At 37.9% G+C, this 19,258-nt stretch overlaps 1 protein-coding gene, 1 non-coding gene and 1 pseudogene across 3 annotated transcripts; all 3 read right to left on the minus strand.

Annotated features, from left to right (window-relative positions):
• Positions 1-381: 381 nt before the first annotated feature.
• STRAP (serine/threonine kinase receptor associated protein) lies at positions 382-18,962 on the minus strand. 2 transcript variants are annotated; one of them, XM_032646496.1, is made up of 9 exons: positions 18,537-18,962; positions 17,690-17,825; positions 11,676-11,757; positions 10,783-10,855; positions 8,043-8,139; positions 7,233-7,370; positions 3,368-3,504; positions 1,562-1,711; positions 382-1,008 (listed from the first exon to the last, which is right to left on the minus strand). In XM_032646496.1, the coding sequence occupies exons 1-9, from the start codon at positions 18,646-18,648 to the stop codon at positions 881-883; spliced, it is 1,053 nt and encodes a 350-aa protein (XP_032502387.1). In that variant the 5' UTR covers positions 18,649-18,962; the 3' UTR covers positions 382-880. The 2 variants fall into 2 exon arrangements, with proteins under 2 accessions (XP_032502387.1, XP_032502388.1); XM_032646497.1 differs by having other exon boundaries at positions 382-1,005; positions 18,537-18,953.
• On the minus strand, positions 4,806-6,507 carry LOC116760937 (annotated as a pseudogene).
• Positions 8,910-9,094, minus strand: LOC116761399. Its single transcript, XR_004351970.1, has one exon. It is a non-coding gene; the product is annotated as a small nucleolar RNA SNORA23 (small nucleolar RNA).
• Positions 18,963-19,258: the final 296 nt, after the last annotated feature.

Here is a 19,258-nt window from a genome sequence, read left to right on the forward strand (position 1 = left end):
CCCTGCATCGGCAGGCGGACTCTCAACCACTGCGCCACCAGGGAAGCCCTCTGCTATTTCTGAATTGCTTTTTTTTTTTCTCTTTTAACCAGCAAGTATCATTTAAATAAGTCATTATTCTGAAAGTTTTTTTTAAAAGGCAGGTCAAGTACCCCTATCCAGTCTAGGAGGAAGAAAGGTATATACAACCCTACCAAAGCACATAAAAATTTCAAAAATCCAGTACAAGTAACTGAATTTCAAAATCAGGAAACAATTTATGTTCACTACAGAATCTTTAACCGGGTTGTCTTTCAATATAGTTATGACGTAGAAAAACTTTCTGGCAATTTCCATTTATAAAACTCAAACCTATCAATGCTTCCCAAGAAACAAACACAGTTTTGTTTTAGAGGCATTTTATTTAGACAACTAAAAACAATTAGATGTTCAGAAGCAGTTTACAATGAAAGAGAAATCAAACCAGTTACTTTATCATGTATTCCCCCTCTTCTTTATAACTAAAGCAAAAAAAAAAAAATGGCTTTCTGCTTTAAGGGAAAAGTCAGAAAAATAGGCCAATATATTTTCCCTCTTCATAATAACATAAACAGCTACAAGAAATCTACCTGTAATAAGAGAAATTGGATGCTGGTTTGCACATATTCATGAAAAAGACAACAGACTATCGTACTACAACAGTATCACTCCATCCGCCTTCAGCTGATACTCTTGTGTTTTCACTTACAGGTATCACCAAGTTGGTTAGTTCCAGCACTGGAGCTAATTCATATTCCTCATTATTTACTGCTCATGTTTGCCTTAAGCAGAGAGTAACTCTGGAGGCTGATGCTTTTCTCTGTTTGTTTTAGTCCATAAGTTGTGTACATCTGCCTGATGCTCAGGCCTTAACCTCAGGAGTTGAACTATAGATGGAATCTGAATTCTCTGAAGCAATTTCTTCTAGCTCCTCTTCCGCTGTCTCTGGAAAACTGATCTTTGGCTTTGCCAGATCACCACTATCTTCTTCTATGAAAATAAAAGCAATGATGATTATGTGAATTATAATATCACTAGCAATTTCTAGCATTTAACAAGCAAGAAGAGTACGCTGAGACTATGCCAAGCGATGAGCTAGAAAACATAAGAGGAACAGCTTTCTCAATAATTGTGGTTCTAAAAAAGTATGTCTTTTAGATTCATACTTTTAAATCCATACTACAACTACTCTGGGATCATTAACTAAGTATTTTTATTAAAAAACAGGTCTACTTTACTTGTAAGAATCACTAAGTAGTATTATTCAGAGATTAAATATATTTACTTATAAGTTCTTTATACTGTCCTCTAGCAAATTTTGAATTAGGAGTATTCCATTCACCAAATGATCTAGGGTAAAAATTTAGGAACAGAATATATTGTATAACAAAAAAATTTAAACCAAAGAACACAGTGGATGATTTATTAGTCACGGGCTTCTCCTTGCTGTAACCATATTATATACTTTAAAATCTATAAAGACAGAAATACTGAAAAAATTAACAGTGCAAAATGATACAAAATCATGAATAAAAATTCTTACCAGGAAGCACACATTTCCAAAGGCCGTATGTTTTTCCTACCACAGTCTGCCATAGTCGCAATGTTCCATCTTCAGAACCACTAGCATAGAGTTCTCCATCAGGACTAAACCTCACACAGTGAATGGGACCAAAGTGTCCTTTGTAGGATTCTGAAAAAGAAGAGAAGGGCTTTTAGATAATTTAATACTTAAACATGACATTTAAGTATTGATACACTAGAGAAAATATTGTCTACATTATTGGGAAGATGTGAAATTCATGAGGGCAAAGTCAAAGAACTATACCTAATTAAAAATAAAGTGATTCTCATCACGAACTGGTCCATCATGTCTACCATATCTCTGTAAGATTACTCCTTTGCAATCCTAGCACACACTATGGTTTCAGACTGTCTCTAAAAAAAGAAAATACAAAAAACTGAGGCGTCATGTCCCAATAAAAATAAAGAAAGGGAGTGAATGAAAACCCCTCTAAAATCTACAGAAAGCAGATCTAAAGTCTGTGAATTCAATCCCCATTTCCAAATCCCAAACTCACTGTCTGTTTACTAGGGAACCAATTCTTACTATGACTATAGAGAGCCACCAGATGGAGCTCTTTTACACACTCTGCCTCTTCATTTCCCAGCCATCTACCTAGAGTGCACTAGTCGTTCTGTCACAAAGAACATAAAGATACAGGATCAATGCTGATCCTATAAGGAGTTTAAAGAGAAAATGTACAGATTAGTAGTGGTGTTGTTCTGTTTAAGGCACATCCTTAGTTATGAACTTTTCTCATTTACTTTCTAATGCCTTATCACCTTATCAGTTTTCAAAGCTGTTTACTAGACAAGTGATCCTGTTCCGTCTCCATGTCTATTCAACTCTAGGACACTCACACACTAGCTTCCCCCAGAGAATATCATGATCATGTTACCATAAGTGTAAAAAATTATCATGAGAACAGAAAGAATATGAGATTTTGGAATAAGAATGTCTGGGTCCAAGGTTCAGTATTCACTAACTGTGACCTCAGATACCAAGCAAATAATTTACTTCTCTTTTTCAGAGCATAAAACATGTGGCCAAAACATTCTAAAACTTTGAAAAGTGACATTAAATAAAAACAATGGAAAAGAATCTCTTATTTCAACGTCACTTATAGGGACTTCCCTGGTGGCGCAGTGGTTAAGAATCCGCCTAGCAATGCAGGGGACAGGGGTTCAATCCCTGGTCTGGGAGATCACACATGCTGTGGAGCAACTAAGCCTGTGCACCACAACTACTGAGCCTGCACTCTAGAGCCATGAGCCACAACTACTGAGCTCAAGTGCCACAACTACTGAAGCCTGCGTGCCCTAGAGCCCACACGCTGCAACTACTGAGCCCGTGCTCCGCAACAAGAAAAGCCACCGCAATGAGAAGGCCGCACACCACAACGAAGAGTAGCCCCTGCTCACCGCAACTAGAGAAAGCCCACACACAGCAACGAAGACCCAATGCAGCCAAAAATAAATAAAATTTTAAAAGTCACTTACATTCAAGCAACAAAGGATGAACCATAAACAATTAAAATAGATTCTATTTAGTCTATTCACCAAGGTTTGATTTACCCAACCCAAATCCATCAGTTTTCCCAAAGAAACAAAACATAAAATTGTCTTTTATTCTTTGTGTATAATTCTAACAAGTTTAAGTTCATTGGACGGTAAAGCAAGACAGCTAAAAGCAAAGTAGCAGCTAAAAAACTGGCTGAGGTATTAATCACTGAAACATAACATTTCATCAAGGTACCTACATTTTAAGAAAAAGAGGACAACTCACCTAATTCTTCTCCACTATTATAATCATACTTATAAAGTTTAAAATCTTCACCCCCTGCAACAAGAAATTCTTTCTCAGGATGAAGAGATGCAGAATTGATGGTTGCAGGAGCTTCAAAAGACTTAATTGGGTCCAAACTAGAAAAAAAATTTAGATAATATTTATAAATTTTTATTATTTAATAAATAAGGAAACAATTATACATTTAAACTGTTCCTAAACTCTGAAACTCAAGGAATAATCCAATATTCATTTAGTCAAACACAGTGATGTTAAAAAAAAAAAAAACCCTCTAGGTGTGCAAAAAAGGGAACTCTCCTACACTGTTGGTGGGAATGTAACTTGGTGCAGTCACTATGGAAAACAGTGTGGAGGTTCCTTAAAAAACTAAAAATACAGTTGCCATATGATCCAGCAATCTCACTCCTGGGCATATATCCAGACAAAACTATAATTCAGAAGGCTACATGCACCCCTATGTTCATAGCAGCACTAGTCACAATAGCCAAGACATGGAAACAACCTAAATGCCCATCGACAGATGAATGGATAAAGAAGATGTGGTACATATATACAGTGGAATACTACTCAGCCATATAAAAGAATGAAATGATGCTATTTGCAGCTACATGGATGGACCTAGAGATTATCATACTAAGTAAGTCAGAAAGAGAAAGACAAATACCATATGATATCGCTTACATATGGAATCTACAATATGACACAAATGAAATTACGAAACAGAAACAGACTCACAGACACAACACAGACTGGTGGCTGTGGGGCGGGGAGGAAGGGATGGAGTGGGAGTCTGGGATTAGCAGATGCAAATTATTATATAGAGAATGGACAGCAACAAGGTCCTACTGTAGAGCACAGGGGACTATATTCAATATTCTGTGATAAACCATCATGGAAAAGAATATAAAGAAAGAATGTATGTATATGTATAACTGAATCACTTTGCTATACAGCAGAAATTAACGCAACCTTGTAAATCAACTACACTTCAATTTTTAAAAAAAAAGAGTAAAAACACCTTTAAAAACCCCTCTAAATAATATTAGCAAAAAAATTAAAAATTCAGAAGGATACTATGCCCAAGTGAAGTTCATCTCCAAAATACAAAGATACTTCCACAGAGGGATATCCACACTTTGTGCAGTGAATGCCTTCCTGAAAATGACTGGGCTGGCTAATTAAAACAGTATGGCTGGGCTTCCCTGGTGGCGCAGTGGTTGAGAGTCCGCCTGCCGATGCAGGGGACGCGGGTTCGTGCCCCGGTCTGGGAGGATCCCGCATGCCGCGGAGCGGCTGGGCCCGTGAGCCGTGGCCGCTGGGCCTGCGCGTCCGGAGCCTGTCCTCCGCAACGGGAGAGGCCACAGCGGTGAGAGGCCCGCGTAACGCATAAAAAAAAAAAAAAAAAAAAAAAAAAACAGTATGGCTAATATACTGGGATTTTTGCTTTGAAAAAAATTTAATTCTGCATTGTCTAATTTTTCTAGGACAAGCATGTATTATCTTTGTAAATAGAAAAGTTTTTACAGTAAGTAATTAATATAAAGGATTATTTGTATATTATTTTCAACTGCTGAGAATTTATAAGTTTCTGCAACAGGAAAAACCTTTAATACTGTGAAATACAGAACTGCTAAAAATGGATCAGTTTTTAACTATCAGGCTATAAAACAATAACTAAATCCGAGACTGCAGCTACATAACAAAAATCAATGCAAAACAGTAGCATCACCTGAATATCAATGAGTTTGGACATTGGCTCTTTTCCAGTCTAACCCTAAAAATCCTGAAAGGTTTCCAACACACAACGTTAGAGTATTTCAGCTCTGAAATGTTGCTATCCTATTCCCACATCACACACTACAAAGCATGAAAATTAAAGCTGACTTACGCAGGATCACTGAATAGCAACTTTCTGACTTAAATGTTAGAATGTATTAACAGGCCAGCAAACCTCCACCACCAACATTTCAGGCAACGTTCTACAGCAGGGCTGCACGCTGCCCAAATCCAGAAACAATGAACGTAGTTGTACCATTTAATGGTTCTGAGCAATAACATTATTATTATCAATAACATTACTATTATTATCAATTCACTGAGTGTGTATGAACTCTTTTACATTCTTAATTGCTCATGTCCATTATGACTGCCTTCTCTTTCCTTCTGCCATTCAGTGAAGCTTAGCTCTGCAGATGGCCCTTTAGAGGAAAGGTTAGGACTGCTGGTCAGAGTATAATGTGGTATATTCCTTATGGAAATCAAGTAAGTGGCATGTTTACTAAGAACTTTAAACACATTGCCACCCTTTGTTTTGTTTGTTTCAAACTAGTTTATTTAGGGGTTCCATTTTCACTCCTCAATAGATTTTATGTATTTCTCACATGCTTCTTCACCCATTAGTTCATCTAATTCTGAAGGGTTTACAGTGTCGTCTTGATCTTCACAACAAGATTTATTGACAAGTCCTGGCTTTTCTGCAAGGGCTTCATTAATTTCACTTACTTCTCCTGATAGAGGAGAACACAGTTCACTAGCAGTTTTCACACTTTCCAAAGCACCAAACTCATCTTGTTTGTTCAACTTTGTTCCAACTTCAGGGAGACTACACTAAACAACATCTCCCAAAGCTTCCTGTGAAAAACTGCTGATCCCCACTGTTCCAACACCATTTTCTGCTGTCATGTTTCTCTGTGAATCTACCCACTGGAGAGCAGATTGCACAGCGTGTGGAAGGCACCCACCCAGGGCCGTGGCAGGCAGGGTGGGGCAGGTGACAAAGCAGCACGCAGGCTGCAGACTGCACCAGCCATGACATTCCTAACCTCTGAACTGATGATTCTACTTACAGGATTCTCTTGTAAAGAAACATTCAAGAGATGTACCACAAATCTCACTGCAGTGTTAAAACAGGGGAACTGATACATGGTTTAGTATAACCTATGATGCAAAACACCTAGTAAAACTGTTTGCAAAGAATTTTAATGGCTAAGAGTATTTTAGAATTAAAAAAATAGGGCTTCCCTGGTGGCGCAGTGGTTAAGAGTCCACCTGCCGATGCAGGGGACAGGGGTTCGTGCCCCGGTCCAGGAAGATCCCACGGAGCGGCTGGGCCCATGAGCCATGGCCGCTGAGCCTGCGCGTCCGGAGCCTGTGCTCCGCAACGGGAGAGGCCACAACAGTGAGAGGCCCGCGTACAGCAAAAAATATAAAAAATAAAAGTTATATTCATTAGGGTACTAGTAACTAAAGAAAAAACCCCACAGTAATACACACACACACACGAAGAAAAAAGACTAGCAAAAAATAGAGCTTATCATGAACCTTCTGGCTGTACGATTGTAGGTTTTTAAAAATTAAATTTTCAACATCAGCATTTAATACATTTACAGTCACAAAAATTAAGTCTGTTTTTTAAAAAATCATTAGGTCTATACCATACTTGGAAGCAGAAAAAAAAATCACTAATTTCTCTGAAATTTTAAAGTGAAATAAATAGCAGAATCAAGATCACAGAGGTTTTATAGAGTAATGAACAATATAAACTACAGCACCAGTCTAGTGATCCTTTTAAGAAAAATACTGATTAAAAATTGGTGAATTTTACCAATAAATGTCCTAAATATCTGGAAATTAATTTGATTAATTCCTCTGATTAAAGTATACCAAATTCTTAAAAAACTCATTATTATTGGGTATGGAAACACCTCCCTCCATATTACATAATATAGGCCAAAATTTGCCTTTAAAAGAGTTAAATACCTTAGCATATGCCTTCCAATTTTTAAGTACCTTAAACTGCCCCTGTATTACCAGAAAAGAAAATGAAGGTATTTCTTAGACATACCTTACTGCACTATGAAAAGCAATAGATCGTCCATAAGTTATTACCAATATCTCTCCCTCAGGAATATATTCCATACTGCTAACAGACATATTAAAATTTAGAGATTTCACTTCTGTCATAGTAGCATGATCCCAAAGGCTGAAGAAAAAAAAGAAAAAGAGGACAGTAAGGAGGTATTTACTCATTTAAGAAAAACGCTTCCAGCTTAAATTACATCTGCAGGTTAACCAATGAAATAACCACAATTGTAAAACAACCTCTACTCCAACTCATAAATTACAGATGATACTGAGAAATTTGGGGATCCTATAAAACATCAAATTATTTGGTAGCTTGTCGATGAAATCAAAACTAATACTTTAAATATACTTCCCAAATGATTCAGCAAAACTGTGCTATTAAGACACTCCTAATCTAATCAATTTCAGCGTTGCTCTAAATAATGGTTCTTACACTTGATTTTTGTGAGTCTGATAGTTATCTTTCCACAGAAAAATACATTAGGTGTCAGCTCACAAAACTGTGTACAAAATTTCAGGGGTTTACTGACACCCTATGGCCAGCCTACCCACTGACCCGGGTTAAGAGCATCTGCGTATAAAGGTGTCAGTAGTCTTAATTGTCTTGTGAATTCTGCTCTATGTTTATAACAGTAAATGGATAGCTTCAGAAAAATCTGACCCCTGCGCAGCCAAAGTTGTAATGTTCAGACACAATTCTTCCTACATAGTAGTTATAAAAAACTTTCAAATATAAGCTCTAAGGTCAAATATTTTTCAAACTTTAAATTATTAAAGAAAAATTACTTACCGAACAGTTTTATCATCAGCTGAAAGGATCTGTTTATCCTCACTGCACCACAGAGCCTTTTTAATACCAGAGGTGTGACCACTGATTTCCTTAGGGTCTTAAGATAAAACAATTTAAAATACATTTGTTAATATTTGATTTTTAAAACGAAGCAATATTTGAACAACTATGTAAAAAGAAAAGAAAAACTATGTTTTAAATTAGACTGCAACTTTTCAAAGCCCACCACAATTTAAACTTGATGTTTACCTAGGATACATTTAGTTTTCCCATACTGAAACAAAAATTTATCTGCGTGACAAGGAACCCAAGAACTATACATGTAGATGGGACTGAATACACCACTCCCTCCAGCTTACTTTTCTGCTTTTGAAAGCACTGTTGTACTTCAGTGAAATAAAAGAATAACTAAGGTGGCATAATTTAATAAGAATATGGACCCAGGAACAAGACAGCCTGAGCTAATTCTAGTGCTAACACTAATGCTAGGACCCTCTTCCAAGTCACTGTTGGCAGAGAAAAGCAACAAAAAGGTGGGAACTGGTCTCTGTCCGAGACTTTCCAAAGACTTAAAAAACAAAAACAAAACCACTTGTTATCTCTGGGCAAAAGGAGAAGTTGGAGGCAATAACATTCAACACAACTTTGACTTTGGGCAAGTCACAACCTTTTGAAGACCACATTTCTTCACTTGGAAACTGGATTAACAATAGTTACTATACCCTGGATTTGAGTATAAGAATCATATGAGAATATACATTCAAAGTTTCTTTTTTTGCCTTTTTCTTTTCCTTTTAAAAAAAATACAGTTACTAGAGGTATTTCACATTAAATTCCCCAAGCGACAATATCTCTATTCCTAAAGTTCTGTGTGTGGGAATTTGGAGGCTGGCCAGTGGTGGATATGTCCAAAGAGACAACACTACACCAGTACTATGATCCCAACTTACTCTTTGGCTGCATGATGTTTGAGTGGATAGCAAGAGCTGAATGCAAAACACAGACAGACACTGCTACCAAGACACAGATGAAAACCATGCACACGTTACAGCAGCCATCATCTAAAGTTTCTAATGGGTTTCTGACAGACAGTAAAAGCTCAGTTAATTGCTCTTCTTTCCAATGCAAGACAGTGGAAGAGCCACTTTCAAAAGGCAGCTTTGAGAAAGGTAAAAGACGACGAAAGTTGTCTACCTGAGCCCTGAACTATCTTGCTGAGTCAGACAGATACACTGATTCAGTGAGGTCAGAGTAGTTTGCTATGTGTTGGCATAAAGTTATTAGACAGAATGAAGAGAAAAATTACCAGGTGCCAAAGGACAATAATCCACAAAGGTAGTTTGTTTCCTCACCTTAGAAGTACTTTTAGAAAAGATATTTCAAGAACAACTGTTTAATTTCCAATGTAGCTTTGACTTTCTTACAAACTTCAAAAGTTTATTGACTTATGAATAAACAGTAGTACCCAAGATACAAAATTTAAGACCCTAACTAATATATAATAAATAAAACAAAATTCTTTTTGTCATATTTTGGTAGCTTTTAAAATACATAGTATGTGACTAGAACAGCACTGAAATACTACAAAATAGAGGTGAATATCTGACTAGGGAAGAAAAGGTATATCTTACAACTTCTGTGCAATGAGAGAATTCATAAAGGAAATGATAGGTTTTTTACCACTTACCATTTACCAATTTTTAAAAATGTGCATACCATAAACCTTACTGACAAAATTTAAAAGCAAATGACTACTGAGAATACAATAAAGAAACTTTAAAACGAGTAATAAAAAGATGTACAGGTGCTTGGTTCACAAAAGAAGAAGTACATTAAAATGGTATTCAACAGTATTTTAATCTCATGAATAATTTTTCAAGTGCACATTAATAAGACAATCATTTCTCTTCTATTAAATTGGCAAAGATAAAGCTAGTTATCAGTGTTTGCTAGAACAGGTTAGCTATAGATACATTTTTATACTTCACTGGAGGGCCCTTTGGTAGTATCTATCAGTGGCTTCCAAGCATACCTCCTTTTCGTCCCAACAATTCTATTCTATGTAGGTATCCTACAGAAACAATTGTGGAAGTATATGCAACTATAAGGATGTTAAGCACAACACTGCTTATAATCTTTAAAATCTGTAAATAACCAAATAAGCCATAATAGGAGATTGGCTAGTTCACTTACCCACAGAATAGAGAGCCACACAGTCATTAGAAAGAATGAATAGAATATTTAAAGACATGAAAAAACTATTATTACAGATTCTTAAAATTCTTCTGAATAGCTAATATACCCAAAAGTGTGGTTCAAAAGTCTAAGTATGTATACACACTGAGAATTCTTACCCTTCTCACCTTCTACAGATAATAACCATCCTTCTAACCAAAAGGTAGTTAACACTGTTACACACCTTTTTAGACTCAGTATCATAATAAAAATTTACCATGATAATTTTTTAAATTGTAGGAAGGCTATACAAGCACAATGTAGTAAATAAATCAATATTTCAAAAGATATCTGCATTAAAAAAAGAACTGGAAAAACACGAACCAAAAGCTAAAGACGTTATCAGCAATTAATAATACTGGATGATGGACTCATATTTTAATTTTTTTCTTTGTGATTATCTTTATTTTCCTAATTTGAGTACTAAATATGAATTCCTTTAATCAGGAAAAGTTACTTAAATTAAAAGAAAACAAAACCACAAATACGTATAAATTACACTTACCTGCTTCAGGTTTGTTCAAGTCATATATGCGTAACAGTTTATCCTGTCCCCCGGTTAACAAGTAATTACTATCCTGAAAACACACATAAGTAAGATCTTACTAGATTAACCATTTTAAAAGCTACATCTCTTTGAAACTTCTTCAACACCAAACAGAATCCAAATAAGGCTCACAGATGTCACAAGGAGATGCATACAGACCAATTACTACTGAGAAAATACTGCAGAGCATTTATCTTTTCATAATAGCCAAAGCCCTGTAAGCTTCCCAGTTCAAATGTCATACCACCTCCACATGGCGTCTCTTAGTGGGCCCTGATCCGGCTGCCTACTGAGGAGTACATCTGTGATGATCTCAAATTTATCCTCTCCCTTTTGAAAGTGGCTGGGAAACATTATTTGGGCTTTTCGGATGTTTGTTGCTATTGTTGAAGTATTGATACAAGAGTTCCAGGGTTCTTAAAAGCCTCATAGGATCAACTAAGAAGAAATACTCATTGAGTTGAACAACAAAGGGATCACGGGACCCACCCTCCACACGGTCGAAATCCACGTATAAGTTATAGTCAGCCCTCTATACATGTGGTTCCTCCCACATGCAGTTCCTCCACATGTGCAGATTCCACAACTGTGGATCATGTGATACTGCAGTATGCAGTATTTATCAGTGAAAAAATCCATGTTAAGTGGACCTAGACAGTTTAAACCTGTGTTATTCAAGAGTCAACTGTAAAGGTGTACAGTTTAATCTACAGTCAAATCAAATATAAGCCAATATACACCAAATATTCCCCCAGAAAACCAAATATACAAACCAATCAAATATAAAACCATTGTCATATCCTATAATAACAGCAATTTAACTTCCTAAAACAAATTACATTTTCTGATACCTGCGTAAAATCCACAGTCTTGACAATGTGTTTATGAGCCAGGGTCATCAATTCATCTCCTGAGACAGCATCCCACACTTTGCTAAAAATAAAAAGTAAAATTAAAAGATAAACATGTGGTAATTTTGACAATTACCAAATAAGTTAGATATTTGAAATGTTATATAACTACATGATAAAGTAAAAACAATATAACAATCTAATTTTGACAATGGAAAATATCAAATTTTAAGTAAACAAGTTTCATGAAGCAATCCATTCTTATTTTCATTTTAGCCTGTAGCCATAATATCCTTTTAGCAAGACTGTAAACATTTTAACCAGTTCAGTTTCACCTTTCCAATATTTTTTCTCTATTCTTTACTCTCGTGTACATGAGAAACAAGAAATGAAAAACAAGAAGTCCTTTAAAAGAATTTTACAGGAGAATGAAAAGCCTTGACAGAAGTTACATGAAATTTTAAAACAAGACAGTAGAGAAGAAAATATTCTCCCCATCTCTTCCTCAAAGTTGACTCTTAAATTCTCAAATCCTAGTCCAATTAACTTCCACACAAAGTAACAGCCTTTGATTATATAATGCTAATGTTGAGAAGATTTTAAATCTCTCAACTGTTATTTTCCCTAACCCAACCCAAAATATGTATGTGATTACACACACATACGTATGTTTGTGTATACGTTGGAGGATAATGATGAAATAATAGTTCATAAAAATACTGTAAGGGGTTCCCCAAATAAAAAAGCTTAAACAGTAAAGAAGAAGAAAAAAAAAACAATTCATTTTAGGTCAGAAGAGGTCATTGAAAAATAAACAAGAAAACTTTCCACGCAGGAAAAGAAACTGTTATGAGGAACAAGCTACGCTCCCTAAAGATTTCCATTTTAATGTAATTGACAGTTATTTTTAGGAAAAAAAGTGAACAATGAAATAGTGGAGAAAGAAAAACAGAGAAAAGCAAGGAGTATCTTTTCTTCATTTATTCATTAAACACACAAGAAATATATCAAGTATGTCACTCTAGACTCAGTACTAGGGCACAAAAGGGAGAAAAAAAATGATCCCAAAGAAAGTTCCTGCCTTAGTAGAGCATTAGCTTTAGCTGAGATGGAAAAAAAATCCATTAAATAATACATTTAAGAAATATAATTAAATGACAAACACACATGACTATAGAAACACAAAAAACACACCACTAATTACGCCAGAAAGTCCAGAAACTCTAAGCATCAAAACCTGTAGCCTTAAAGAGCATGTAGAAATATGCCAGGGGAAAAAAAAGGGAAAGGCCATTGTAGATAAGCATTAATAGCATGTGCAACGGTAAAGAAACATGAACCATCTAACAGGAATAAATGCTGATGATACAATAGAAACCTTCCAAATTATATACTTGAGTCATGAGTAGCTGAGTAAATATGTTCTGAGAGAAACAATGTCAACTATGAGTGGTACTGCTACTAAACTCTCAAATATTAATTTCTCTTTGCACAGGAAACCTGTTCTAATCTCCCCCGTTTCCAATTCAACTCTCTTGGTCCAACCCTACTTCCCCAACCTCATTCTGTATTATTTCTCCTAATCTAGTCACACCAGATTATAGACCACTCCTCAAACAAGCCATGTATTTTCTTCCAGGCTCCTCTGTCTCTGCTCATATTGTTCTATTAAGCATGTATTTTACATTCTCAGCTATCACAGTTCTACTCACCCTCGGTTGATCACAAATGGTATCTTTTCACTAAACCTTCTATTCATCTCACCTCCATTAACCATTCCTTTCTGTTTTTTCCACAAAGCTCAGCTTATACTGATTACTGTGTTTAACTTTGCTTTGCTTTTACTTTTGTTTACATATGCTTACTCTTAATCACAGGGAAATCAGTGATAAGAGTTCACAAAGATTAGACTGCTGCAATAACAGAAGGTGTCAAAAGTGAAGAAAACATCAAATGTACCTGAAACCTCTATCCTGTTCATATGATGCCATGCCTCAAAGGAACTCTGGGCAATGTCTTTAGAAATACTAATTTCAAGTATATTCAATCATCTTCCCCAAACTCCTTAAAATCTTAGTATGCTGCTTAGACCATGTCCATTCACTGGTGAGGAGGAAGGCACTGGAGTGACTGGAGGAGTATCATCCAGAAGCCCCACACATCTAGTTGTTTTCCTCCTATTTAGAAACACTAGTAAAATTGAGTTCGGCACTCTCGACAGAGCATGTTCTAGTCACTTGTACTAGATCTACTTAAGCACTCTGTGGACAGAGCACAGGCATCTTCTTTACTTTTGGCACTCTCCAGATGAAGACAGTAGAGGGACTGAGAAGAGGATCAGGAGATGTAGTGCTAACATTAGCTCTATGAATTAAAAGACATAAAGAGGATGGTGTTTCAGGGACAGTGTACACATCAGCTGACTTGACTGCCCGAATTAACTCAAGTTAACATTCTAAACTGACCCACGGACCGGCTCTGCTGAATATATTTTCTCCACAAGAAATAGGAACAAAATTATCCTTTAGATAAACATGAAATTAATGAATTTTCTGAGAAACCTAAGAATGAGGGAACAAAAACAATCACCCAAAAATAATTTATACCAACTACGGTTAATCAGGTAAGCTGGGGAGCTCTTTAGTTGGGTCAAGTTCCATAACAGCAGACCCCATACAAGTCATTAAAAGAGAAGAATATAAACAAAGAATGCACATACTCCCACACCTCACAGACAGACACAGAGCAATTGAAGGGTAAGACTCAGCATCCATTAACCAAGTACCTACTATGTAACAGACACTATGCTAGACTCCAGGCATGTAAGTGGAGAAAGATCTCTCTGATTTGCACAAAAATCAGACTTACACTCATTTTACAGATGTGAAAACCAAAGTTTAAGAAGCATCCCATGATCAAACTGAAAATACAGCATGGCTACCACATAAACTCAGGCCTGGCTAATGTAAATGCTTACATCTTTCTCACTGTATGATGGCACCTGAGAGCCTTAACTGAGGGGGGAAAAACCCAAAACTATTCCCTCTTGTTATTTAAATCTACTCAAACTTCCTTGCATGAAACCGAAAGGTTTCATGGCTTTAGCACAGAAGTTCCAAAATAACACATGATTTTGGTCTAGTAGGGGTGGTAGCTACCAGTGTTACCCTACACATGTAACACTTACATAGTTATTAGATTTTAGGCAATATTCTAAATATTAGAAACATATCAACTTATTCAATATTCACAACCAGAGGTAGGCACTATTACTATTCTCATTTTTATAGATGATGAAACTAAAAAAAAAAGAGATTAAACAAAGTTCACAAGGTCACAGAGCTATTAAAGGATGGAGCCTGGGTTCAAACACAGACAATATGGCCCCATTAAAATTAATGCTTTTCGGCTTCCCTGGTGGCGCAGTGGTTGAGAGTCCACCTGCCGATGCAGGGGACATGGGTTCGTACCCCGGTCCGGGAACATCCCACATGCCGCGGAGCGGCTGGGCCCGTGAGCCATGGCCGCTGAGCCTGCGCGTCCGGAGCCTGTGCTCCGCAATGGGAGAGGCCACAACAGTGAGAGGCCCGCGTACCGCAAAACAAAATACAAAAAACAAAAGCTTGTCTCTTTTAATGCTAATGTCTATAGTGTCTAAGATCTTGTTACATTTATTACCTAATTATATTTAACTTAAAATACCACTTTATTAACTATTAACTTACCACCAAACTGGGACCTAGTTTCAATAATGACATTTGTAAAATCCACTTACCAAATATCTGAAATCTAGAGCTTTTAATTCCAATTTTCCATCTCTGTTATAAAATCAATGACATTCATTCCCAATGACAATGCTCCTACTGGACTGAGCAAAAAACAAACTTTGGAGGAGTTAAAGGGGAAGGGAAAAAAAAAAAGCTGAACTCATGGCAGACACAAATGTCTTAGAAGCAAAACCAAGATCTATAATTCGTCCATTCTTTATCCTTCTACTTTAGAAAAATGCCTTAAGTTATTTATTTGACAAACATAAAGTACTGAACAAACCAGGGATACAAAAAAATATAAAACATGGCCCCTGGCCTCAAAAAGCAATGACACTGAAGTCAATAAGTACTATAAGAGCCAGAAGTTTAACACAGGGAACAGTGTGAGCAAAAAGAAGGAATGGGCACCTTCACCTTCCAACACTCCTCAAGTCTTCCTCGTCTGAGAATCACTTTTACTTCCTATTTTTCACCTCCCATAATTAACAATCAAAGGAGTCTCTGTCACATTATAAGCACACATGCTGACATCTACAGCAACATTTGACCTGAAGCTGTTGACATTACAGGACTGACATAAAACCAAGCAGTTCCTTATTTTATCAGAATTTCATACAATCACAATAGGGCAGCATGCAAAGCCTTACAATGGTTATTCATGAACATAATAACATCTATTCATTGAAGGCACAGAAAAAAAGTTCATACTGACATTTATAACTTTTCTTACTGCTCTCTCATCGTCTCAAATTTAATCCCACATAAGGATGGGATTATATCTCCCTCTCCTTATTTTAAAAATTTTATTTTTAAAAACTTACATATAGTAAAACTAACTCCAAGATATAGAGGTCTACGGGTTTCATCAAATATATAGTCATGTATCCACCACTCAATCAATCTGCCTTCATTTTTCATAATAAACTTAGTATGTTTAATTTGCTTAATACAAAGGAGCAACAAACACATTTACAATTGCTCCCTAGTGTGAAATTATGTTAAAAAAAAAAAAATCAACAAGACCACTTTTACTCTCCAGAGCCTCAAATCTTTTAATAGAGTATTACATGTGCAACAGCCCTTGACATTGCCTTCCTTAGTTTAAGCATTTAAGTGCCTGCTAAATCACAAACACAATTAGGAACTAGAGGTACCGAAGTTATATATGACACATGTTCAGATGGGGAAAGTGGGTCACCGCAAATCACTTTAATAACATACGCAAACGCCAAAAATCAGAATAGGTAAGGTGTATTCTGGCAACAATATTAGTATAACTAGACTGTGGGGCATACGGTGTGCAGTGCCAGATGATGATAATGATGAACTAGGATGAGAACAAATTTTCAAGAGCCAACAAGTGAAATTTAACCTTTAGGCCAGTGGTTAAAGGCTGCACATCAGAATCACCTAGACCTTCAAGGAAAAGAACTGATGTTCGGGACAGCACCCCCAGACCAACTAAATCAGAATTTCTAGATACATGCATCTGAGTATTTTAAAAGCTTCTAATGTACACCCAACATCATGGACCACTGACAAAGCACAGGGAAGACAAGAGATCATGAGATGGAGAACTGACATGACGATATTTGTATCTGTGTTCACGAATACAACTGGCAGCACCAGGGAGGATGAACAGATGGGAAAGGACAAGTATTAGGGACCTAAACTAATACAGCAGTGGCCGAGGCATAATAAACAATGTGGTCAGGAAACATTCTGCTGGTAGAATCAACAAAGAAGATGATAATCTAGATGGAAGGGAAAAATCAAGAATGATTTAGATTTCAGCCTTAAAAAACTTAAAATATGAAGAATAATTGAGTTGGGGAGTTTTAAATATGTCTAACAAAAATGAGAGTGAAATTGGGCTAAAAATGTGGGGTCATTAAGCACTAGGAAGTCATAGGAGTTAATGATACCACTCAGCCAGCACATGTGGGGCAGTATTTGGAAGCATGACCATCAACATTCATTATCTGAAGTGTCTGTTAATAATGCAGATTCCTGGGTCCCAATCTAGACATGCAGAATTTAGTCATTTAAGTCTCTGAACATTGTGAGAACTATTTAAGAGAAAGAAGCAGGCAGGATCAGGGTGGAATTTTGGTGAGATCAAACACTATGTGTTCTATATGGCAGGCAGTGAGAATTCTATGAATAACTTTGATTGAAGTTTTGATCATTTCAGAACACAATCCACAGACAACTCCAAAGGGGGCCATTTTTGGCGGCACTTACGCTGTGAAATCTGCAGCTGCTGTAGCTGCTTTGGTGGCGTCCTTATTTAGTGTTGCACCCCAAACAGCACCCTTATGACCCAAAAATGTTCCAATCCAGTCTCCTGTATCTCCCTGGCGTAGCATAGGTTTACCATCTAAAAGATATTTAAGAAGACATGTGATTTACAAGTTTAGATTACTTAAAATTTAAGATTCAAACATAAAATGATCATATTGAAAAGACCAGCCGAGGGTCGTCTGGTCTTTTCTCCCCTGCTTTTGTTGTCTAACTATTCTCACTCACAGGGATCACTAAGGAACGTCCAGAAATAACTTAACTGAAGAACCGAGCTGGACACTCTCTTTGGGAAGCATTTGTAATTCGGTGAGAAGACTACTGATCTGCATGAAAACAATCTAGATTTGCGTCTTATTTTGGACAAACTTCTTAACAGTAAGTCTCAGCTTCCATTTGAAAAATGGAAATGAAAAATTCCATACAACAAACAGTATCCTAAGAGATAACAGGAGTAGCAAGTCTTTGTAAACTAAGGTGTAAAACAAGGCCTGGCCTAGTTTCTGCATTCCCCGAATCCCTGAAAGATTATTTACGGTGTCTGCTGGCCGGGGCGTCTAAGCAAGTGCACAGTTCAGCTTTTCCAGAAATAGCAATAAAGCTAAAATGAGAGACCTTGGTTAGGGGCATTACTTAGCAAAGCCCCTCGGCGTCAGCTGAGGAAACCCTAACACTACTCCTCTCCCTATCAGCCCACCGTGGACCCTAACCTCAAAGGCTGCGAGAGCCGCAGTCCGCTCGGCAAAGGGGAGTGCCGGCCGTCAGGGGCCCGATCAGCGGCCCTGCTCACCTTTGCAAGCGCTGATCAGAAAATAGCCGTAAGGCGTGATGCCACTGAAGGCCAGATCCACCACGGGCCGCGTGTGGCCCGAGCAGGTGAGCGGCGTCTGCCTCATCGCCATGGCGGCTGCGAGCCGTGCGATCCGGCGGGGGAGCCGAGGGTCGTCTGGTCTTTTCTCTCCTCCGTGGCACCGCCTCCGACTCCTCAAGGCCCCCGCCCTGACTCTGGGGTTGGGCCGGGAAACGGGAAAAGGCCAATCCGGTGGCCCCGAGGTCAGAAAGGGGTTAGGGACGGGTCAGGGAGTCTGCGACGGACGACCGACCGCCGTCGAGGGAGGGAAAGGGAGGGAGGGAGGAGAGTAGGGGAGGGGGAGAACCGCAGAATCCGCGGCCACGACCCACACCGTCTACACCGGTACAGGCAGGAAGTGACGACACCAACCACGCAGAGCGTACGCCGGAAGTGACGATCCGGCGGGAAGGCGGGTTCGCCAGGTAGAAGAGGCTTAGTGGAGCCAGAAGGACGGCAGCGCGCAGGCGCGAGGTCAGCGCTCGTTGAACACGTGACGCTGGACCTGCGCCCGCTACGTACGGCGTCTGGCAGCGCTCTGGGCTCTGGATAAAAGTCCCGGTGAGCAATTTTGAGCGGTCGGTCGCGGCCTTGCTGTTCTCGGGCGCATTTCGGGGCCGGGGGGGCGAAAGCGGGTCCTTCTCCGCTCAGACTTGAACCTG

The sequence above is a fragment of the Phocoena sinus genome, chromosome 10 (genome assembly GCF_008692025.1).
Source record: "Phocoena sinus isolate mPhoSin1 chromosome 10, mPhoSin1.pri, whole genome shotgun sequence".
Classification (NCBI taxonomy): domain Eukaryota; kingdom Metazoa; phylum Chordata; class Mammalia; order Artiodactyla; family Phocoenidae; genus Phocoena; species Phocoena sinus.